Source organism: Triticum urartu, chromosome 5A, assembly GCF_056163025.1.
Source record: "Triticum urartu cultivar PI428250 chromosome 5A, HENAU_Tu73, whole genome shotgun sequence".
NCBI lineage: Eukaryota > Viridiplantae > Streptophyta > Magnoliopsida > Poales > Poaceae > Triticum > Triticum urartu.
Window position 1 is genome coordinate 268,347,002 of NC_141877.1, and position 8,467 is coordinate 268,355,468.

At 49.6% G+C, this 8,467-nt stretch overlaps 1 protein-coding gene across 14 annotated transcripts; it reads left to right on the top strand.

Annotated features, from left to right (window-relative positions):
* Positions 1–3,335: 3,335 nt before the first annotated feature.
* Positions 3,336–8,116, top strand: LOC125508335 (stearoyl-[acyl-carrier-protein] 9-desaturase 5, chloroplastic). 14 transcript variants are annotated; one of them, XM_048673022.2, is made up of 6 exons: positions 3,336–3,719; positions 4,185–4,286; positions 5,269–5,426; positions 5,560–5,614; positions 6,636–7,125; positions 7,422–8,116. In XM_048673022.2, exons 3-6 carry the CDS (start codon positions 5,333–5,335, stop codon positions 7,980–7,982), a joined length of 1,200 nt encoding a protein of 399 aa, XP_048528979.1. In that variant the 5' UTR covers positions 3,336–3,719; positions 4,185–4,286; positions 5,269–5,332; the 3' UTR covers positions 7,983–8,116. The 14 variants fall into 14 exon arrangements, with proteins under 14 accessions (XP_048528979.1, XP_087381991.1, XP_048528980.1 ...); XM_087525865.1 differs by having other exon boundaries at positions 3,336–3,588; positions 5,251–5,426; XM_048673023.2 differs by having other exon boundaries at positions 3,336–3,588.
* Positions 8,117–8,467: the final 351 nt, after the last annotated feature.

An 8,467-nucleotide genomic window follows, 5' to 3' on the forward strand; every position in this document is an offset into this window, starting at 1 on the left:
CGATCCCGCGGGCAAGTTCAGGAGCCACGAGCGCGCGCCATCCTTGAGGGCCATGGGGAACCAGTTTGCCATGACCTTCTCGTCTTCGTTGGCTGCCTCGATGCTCAGCTCATAGAGCTGCAAAAACTCTGTGGGGTCGGGGGTGCCATCGTAGAGCGGAGGCAGGTCTGGCTTGAACTTTCCTAGCCAGACGATGGTGCGCAGCTCAGGAGTAAAGGCACGAGAGCCTGCAGTAGTCACCGGAGCCCGTCACGGTGGCGGAGCCTGATCCTGATATCCACGCACCGCCATCGCCGGCGGCGCGCGGTCTTGACGTAACGTTGCTGGGAGCGCAGGAGCATTTTCTTGCGGCCTCGCGACTTCTTGGCAGCTCCCTTCTTTGTGCGCGGGCGCCCGGCGTGGCGGTTCACGCCGCGGGACCGCGCGCCTTGGTGCGAGGACGCCGTCTTGATGCAGAGGCGGCTGAGGCGCTCCGTGAGCCGCGCGCCTCGGTGCGAGGGCGCCGTCTTGATGCGGAGGCGACGGAGGCACTCCGTGACCTACGTCGCCTGCGGCTGGAGGTGGGCGAGGCAGCGAGAGGGATGGTGCAAGAGAGCCCCCGGCAGCACTGACAAGCTCGGTGATGCGGTCCAGCCAGTCGTCATAGAGGTCGTCGACCGGGCGCTAACGCGGTAGCTCGCGTGCCATGAGAAGCGCGGCCTGCACGTCCGCAGGCGTGACACGAGCGTGGGATGACGAGCCGGCTGGAGTCAGCGACGGGGTGGCGGTGCGTTCGTCCCGCGGCACGGAGGGGTGCAGCGATGAGACCTGCTGCTCGTTAGCCGTCGGGCCGGTGACGGCGTTGGCAGCGGGTGACGGAGAACGGCGGAGAGGTCCGCTAACGGGCGCCGTCTGAGCGACGCCGGTAGCGAGGGCGGCCCGACGCTCAGCACTGGCTCGGCGAGCGTTAGACATGGATGTGGTGGAGCAGTCGAGCGCGAATCAACGGAAGAAGGGCTTCAGCGCACCCCTACCTGGCGCGCCAAATGTCGGATTGTGGGTTCCGGCAAACCCTTGAGGTTCAAACACTAGGGTGCGCACGAAGATCTCTCTCTCCCTCGCTCGCTCATGCAACGATCTCTAGGCCTAACTCGCCAAACCCAAGGAACAAGTGACACGAAAGTTTATACTGGTTCGGGTCACCGTTGTGGTGTAATACCCTACTCCAGTGTGGTGTGGTGGATTGCCTCGAGGGCTGAGGATGAACTAATACAGTGGACAAACAGCCTTATGAGGAGAGGTGTTCTTGAGCTCGATGAGCTGGTGAAATAGCCTTGGTGGAGTGGATCCGATTCACATGAGACGATCCTTGACTACGGTAGTGGATAGCCCTATTTATAGAGGCCCTGGTCCTCTTCCCAAATGTTTAGGCGGGAAGGGATCCGAAGACGGTCAATTTCGAAGGGAGACAACTAATACAAGTTATCCTGACAAAAGGTGGTCTTCGCCTGCCAAAAGCTCTGGTGGTGACGCCGCCGTGGGCTCCGGGGTGACCTCCGTTCTGCCGTCCTGCTGGTCTTGGTCTTGTTGCACCGATATGAAAATCTTTGCCTGATGCCTCATGATTCCTCACATGTACCTGCTTCCTTAGAACCAAATAGAAAACTGGCATCTTGTGTCCGCTGGCGCCCGCCTGGCCTTCGTCGTCATGGCTCACGTCACGCGGACCTCGCAAGGTGCACCTTGCATATAGGGATGGCAATGGGTCGGGTTTGGGGCGGGTGGAGCTGGTCCACATCCAACCCATGACCCATCTTCCTACCCTCTGCCCATCCACCAAATTATCCATGGGCACAACTTGTGCCCATGCCCAAACCCGCTGGATACCCACATACCCACGGAGCTCCATGGGCATAGAAAAGTCAGCATGAAGCCTTCCCAAAGGTCAAATTAACTCATCATCATTCACTCACAAATGACAACATAAACTACATGCAAAAGTAGGCAACAAGTAATACAATGAGCCCTCAAGTGTGACATATCGGAGGTTGATTCTGTAGCATATAACTTATGGCACCAGTTGCATATTGCCTTCCATTTCCCATTGATTCGCTCTTTCTACTGTCACTGGCATATGGCCCCACATGTCATACATGTATCCATTGGATATCCATGGAGCACAAAATATAATCGTGCCCAACCCGACTGTTCGTGGCTATCCATATCCATGAACCCATGGGCAGAAATGCGCCCCATACCCTTGCCCAACTGGGTCGGGTATCCATGGGTAACCAGATCCATGGATAAAATTGCCATCCCTACTTGCATAGATATCTCCGCTCCTCAGGAGCCAGCCTAGCGAGGTTGTCCCGGAGGAGGTCTTGGCGTCGTCCGCCTCGCGAGGGTCTTGGGTGCTTGCTGGTGAAGATGGAACATACCAGACCGTTGGTGGAGCCACGCCCTGGGCCGCAAGCAGGCAAGTCTGGGTACCCCCGTTCCCAGGACGCCGACAGGGGGTACTGGACGGCGGCGAATGCGGTGAGGGCGTGCGCTGGGCGGGTAGCCATGCGGGAAGGTGATGTTGGGGTTGAACCCGCCGTGTGCGTCGCCGTCGGCGTAGCCAGTCGAGGGCGCGCACCCCCAGGGGTGTGTCGACGGCGAGAAGCCGGCCGGCGACCCGACGCTCTGCTGGCTCCAGGGAGCGTGCAGGCCGTGGCCGCCGGGTGGATTCATCATCTCCGCGCGAGACACCTCTTCTTGCTCCGCCGCACGAGACGCCTCTGCCTGCTCCGTCGCCGCCCTATCCCGGGCCCTCTTGGCGTTGAGCATGTTCTGCCGGTCGGTGCTGACAGCCTCCCGGCACTGAGCCTCCGCCTTCCAGTCGGCGTTCGACATGCCCGGTGGTTTGGACGGTGGCGCCCTCGGCTTCCTCTGCTTCGGTTGGGTGACATCGATAGCGGTAGCGGCATGAGGGGTCGTGTACTTCTTCGGCGGCGGCGGACGGATGGAGGGGAGATGGAGGAGAATGGCGGGAGAAGAGGGGCAGAAGGGAGGAATGGAGGGAAACGGAGACCCCCGGGGGTTTGGGTTCGGCTCGGGTTCGCCGGCTATTATTTCGGCCCAAACTGGCGATAAACAAGACCCTGGGACGCGACTGGACCGATTTTTCGATACCGACGCTTAAAAAAAAGCCGTGAGGGGCATATTAAAAGCGCGAGTGAAGATGCTCTAAGGAAGAAAAGAAAAACTAAAAGAAACCCGCGGATATAGCATTGTCCATGCGGTAGACAAATTACGTCAATCCGTTGAGATATGATATACGAAGTGAATATTTGGTACATACTCTCGAAAGAAAATTGCGAAACTCTTTGCCCCGTTTGGCGGCGGTGGGCAAATGGGTGCTCGCGTGGCCCTCGTGAGGCGCCGCCACCACCGCTCACCTTCCGCTACCCCACCACTCTCCCCGTGGACTCATTCCCTCGCATCTCCGGCTTAGGATCGGTCGGGCGCTCGCTCACCTCCCACAGTCCCTGACCAGGTGAAAGAGAAGAGGAGCAGCTGCGGTCCAGCCGTGGTGAATTTCTCCTCCTCCTCCTCGACAACACACAGGTGCTGTCGATGTCATGTGCTCGCTGATCGTCTTCCCGCGACGTCCGTCGGTTCCTGCTCGCCTCGGGCAACCGCTGTGTGTTGTTGCCTGTTGCTGCTGAGTGCTGGGCTGTAGTCTGTTTGCTGTTGATGTATGATTCAATCCAGTAGCATGTACAGTACTCCGGAGTACTCGTAATTAGCAAGTAATCCGGTATGCTGTTGATGAAATAAACATGTACTCCTGCATATATCCCCAATGGCTGTTGATGTACGATCCATGAAGCTCTGCTAATGAATTAGCTACTGGTGGATCCTAGGAAGAAAAAAATTGTTGCACAGAATGCCCAAGGGTAGTTATAAAACTGTTGCAAACGATGCTCATAGCAGCTCAAGAACAAGTGAAATTCACCTAGGCCAACCAATTCCATATTTAGGTATTTGCTGGGTTAAGTATTTGGTCCCCAAATTTTCACGCATTATGGTGGTGAGCTAAAACCATCATAAGCGAATTATTGCCAAATTGGTAGAAAAGGAAACATTAGTACTAAAAAAACACACACAGAGTTTATGTCTGGTTGGACCAAGTGGTTTCTGATCATGCATTCTTGATGCAGGTGCAAGCAGGAGGCGAACGCAAGCGTATGTTGGTGTGTAGAGGTGACCATTTTTGGCTTCTCAAGCAACCTGCAAGCACGCATCACACTATTTCAGTGAATGTATGTGTAAGCATCCTAAGAATACGTCCCACTGTGCAAAGGTTGTGTGAACATTGGTCACTCTACTCTTATCTAGGCTGGGCCGGCAATAGATTGAATGCAAATCAAATATTGATCTTCATGTGTTTGCAGGCATATTTTAATTATGATGATTACCAAATGATTCCTGCAGTTGTTTTGTTTCGAATGCGATTCTTGGATAGAGATTGAACTCGTACTCCAAACGAATGTACGCTGGGTCTGGTCGAACTGCAACATCTGCCTAATTTATTTTCACATTAAACGCAATTCAGCATTATAATACGATGTATTATGCTCATAAAACATGTAGATTCTAAATTACAATGACTTATGGCTGGTTAGATAGTCTACAAAAAAAACTCAATGTTCAATTTGAATTCGGAAAAGCATAGAGAGACGCTCCAAACAAGAAAATTTAGAATATACTCAAATTTATGTTCTATTGTCGGATTTTAGCACAAATTATTATTTTCTGTTCATGTTTGTGAAAATTTTATTTGCATTCTACAGGATTTGGATACTTCTTACTCCCTCCGTTCCACAATGTAGTGCGTATATATTTTTTCAAAAGTCAAAATTTACAAACTTTGACCATATTTATAGAGAAAAATAGGTACATCTAGAATACCAAATACATATCGTTGGATACATCATGAGCTATATTTTCATAATGTACATGTTTGGTATTTGAAATATAGATAGTTTTCTCTATAAACTTGGTCAAAGTTTGCTAAGTATGACTTTCAAAAAAATCTATATGCACAACATTGTGGAACGGAGGGAGTACTATTTATTTCTGCACCTACCTGTAGGTTACTCTGTCATACTAGATATCTTTGTGTTTCAAGAGCTTGTATTCAAATTTCTGAAGGGCGTATTTTCCCCCCACGCTAGAGGAATATATATTGGCGTATTTGGGACTCAACTAACTTTAATCCCGTAGGAACTGTTTCTTTTTCAGTGCAACAAAAAGAGGTTGAAAACCTTGCACAAGCCGTCAGGTCAGAAGTAACAAGAAAAACAAAATGAAATCAGTCTCCTCTCCTCCATTTAGTACTAGTACTAGTCCGACTACTAGTACTCCACTCCAACTGCTCACTCTACCTCCCACCTCAGCTTGTACGTAAGTGTGGGCAGAATCAAAGTATTGCCAAACTCTAAACTCAGCGTTGAAAGTGGTGTTGGTGGATTGATAAGTTGATGTATCTAATGGCATACATGCCTTCCTGCGGCACCTTCCATGCACCTTTAGTGTCTTCTTGTCTGAGGAGGAAATTCACAGTGGTGGCCACGGCTTCCAAGGCCAAGTGAGTTCTGTTCTTCCTCTTCATCATGCAAAAACTTTGTGGTTGGTTATATATTCCTGTTCTGTTCTTGAATCTTGCTCGGAGTGCTTGTGTCGGCTCCGTGATCTTGGTTGAGCTGATATTTTGCTACTTGGACACCAGAGATGGCGAGTGGTTATTCTGTCTTGGGAATGAATGAATCTTTGATTTTTCCAACGGGCTTCCTGTAGGTTCCCTAGATTGAACTGAATTTGGTCATAAAAGAATATGTTCATTGTTTTCGGTCATTTATCTGTTTGCTGATGCTTTTATCATCGTAATCTTGCTTTAATGTACTTGTGGATATTGGAGAGTCGAGTTTTGAGAAATTTTCACTCTATGCCTTATTTCAAGCTGATTTGGTTATTGACAAGTAGTTTTCTCTTCTATTTTTGTTTTGTTTTGTTTACGGAGCGAGCTATTATTTCTTGCATACAGTGTTTTTTTGCTTTGTTGTCTTTGGACAGATGTATGTTTAAATCCTACAGTTCAGTTGCATGGCATGCAACTTTTGTGTATGCCCTTTTTTTTATTTTGTTAGTTGAATGATTGTGAGAAGCAGATTGGGTGTTATTTGCATTTTTTTTTGCTGGTCTCCTGCTCGGTTCTGTAGTCGTGGAGGCCAGATCACTCACCTGCAGGCCATGGCATTCAAAAGGCGTGAAGTACTAGTGTAATGAAGTTACGTGCTTGAGCTCATTACGTTTTCCTCTTGCATGTAGTTGCAAATAGCATGCCATGCTGCTCGAAAAGAGTATCTGAGTAGCATCGATGATTTATTTCATGGAAATTAGCACTTAGTTTTGGACCCATTGGCACAGCTCACAAGCTCTTGAATTTGCATGAACTAGTGTAAATTTGCTGGGAGTAAAAACATACTAGGTCTTTCATCAATCTGGATAGTCTTTCTTTTTCGAGCTTTAATCTGATTATTTAGTTGTGTTATATTACCCATTTTCCCATTACTCTTGTGCATTATAAGTTACTTTGTCTGCTTACGAAGGGTTGGAACTCCCAAAAAGGCCTCCACTCAAGTCCGATTCACGCAACCATTCCCACCTGAAAAGAAGGAAATTTTCGATTCATTGGAACGCTGGGCAGAGGAAAACATCCTGGTCCTGTTGAAGCCAGTAGAGAAATCATGGCAGCCGCAGGACTACCTGCCAGACCCTTCCTCGGATGGATTCTATGATGAAGTCAAGGAGTTGAGGGAACGGGCCAAGGAGATCCCGGATGACTACTTGGTCTGTCTGGTTGGAGACATGGTCACTGAGGAAGCACTCCCTACTTACCAGACAATGCTCAATATTCTCGATGGCGGTGTCGGCGACGATACTGGCACCAGTCCAGCCAGCTGGGCTGTCTGGACGAGGGCATGGACGGCCGAGGAGAACAGGCACGGTGATCTCATGAACAAGTACATGTACCTCACTGGGAGGGTTGATATGAGGCAGATTGAGAAGACCATACAGTATCTCCTTGGTGCTGGAATGGTAAGCACGCACTTGGTGTCTGATTCCTGAATTTCCTTTTTTATCTCAACCTCCATTTTTCTTGCTTCCTTTTTGCTGTCAAAGAAGGGAAGGTAACAAAATTGCTATTGTCGAATAACATTTGGGACCCTTGCTGTATTTATTTATTTTTATAATTGGTTCACAAAATTAATCACAAGGATTACAATTATGTCCCGAATGGGGAAAGACCCACAATTTGTCAACATATGCATACACTTGCTAGTTGAATGGAGTGCCATTTTGTTGTTGTAAGTTACCTTGTGCTCTTCTTGTAGGATCCAAAAACCGAGGGCAACCCATATGAGGGTTACATCTACACATCTTTCCAAGAGAGGGCAACCTTCATATCTCACGGCAACACTGCAAGGCACGCCAGGAAGTACGGGGACCTGAAGCTGGCTCAGATATGTGGCACCATCGCGGCCGACGAGAAGCGCCATGAGACGGCCTACACCAAGATTGTGGAGAAGCTCTTCGAGGTCGACCCCGACTACACGGTGCTGGCCTTCGCCGCCATGATGAGGAAGAAGGTCACGATGCCCGCCCACTTGATGTACGACGGGCAGGACGACAACCTGTTTGAGCACTTCAGCGCGGTGGCTCAACGGCTGGGCGTCTACACCGCCATGGACTACGCCGACATCCTCGACTTCCTGGTCCAGAGGTGGAACGTGGCCAACCTCACTGGGCTGTCCGGGGAAGGGAGGCGGGCTCAGGATTTCCTCTGCTCACTGGGACCAAGGTTCAGGAAGCTGGAGGAGCGAGCTCAGGGCAGGGCGAAGCAGTTACCGGTTGTTCCTTTCAGCTGGATCCATGGCCGGCAAGTGCAACTTTGAGTGGCATTGCTAAACAATTATAAGACAATTTGTTCTTCTTATTTTCAAAATATGAAGCAACTGTTGACTTGTACTACTATAAACATATCTACTCTGCATGTGCCAAAGAAGCTTAAAATAACATAATTATATCATGAACACATCCAGACTTTTTGTTTGTTTGTTTGTTTGTTTGTTTGTTTGTTTCAGTTGTCCATTTTGAATATTGGATTTGGACATGTATAGTCATCTAAGAGCATCTGCAGCAGCTCCCATCTACCCAAATGTTTTTTGGTGATCACCTAAAAAACTTCTCATCTTCCCCTAATAACCAAATTGACATTGGCGGGAGCCAACCACCCGAGACTTCATGCCACGGCACGCCCGCAGCCATGGCTGCCTCACCGCCGACCATTGTAGAGAGAGGGGATACAGGCTAAGTACTCCCTCCGTTCTAAATTACTCGTCGCAGAAATGGATGTATCTAGAACTAAAATACATCTAGA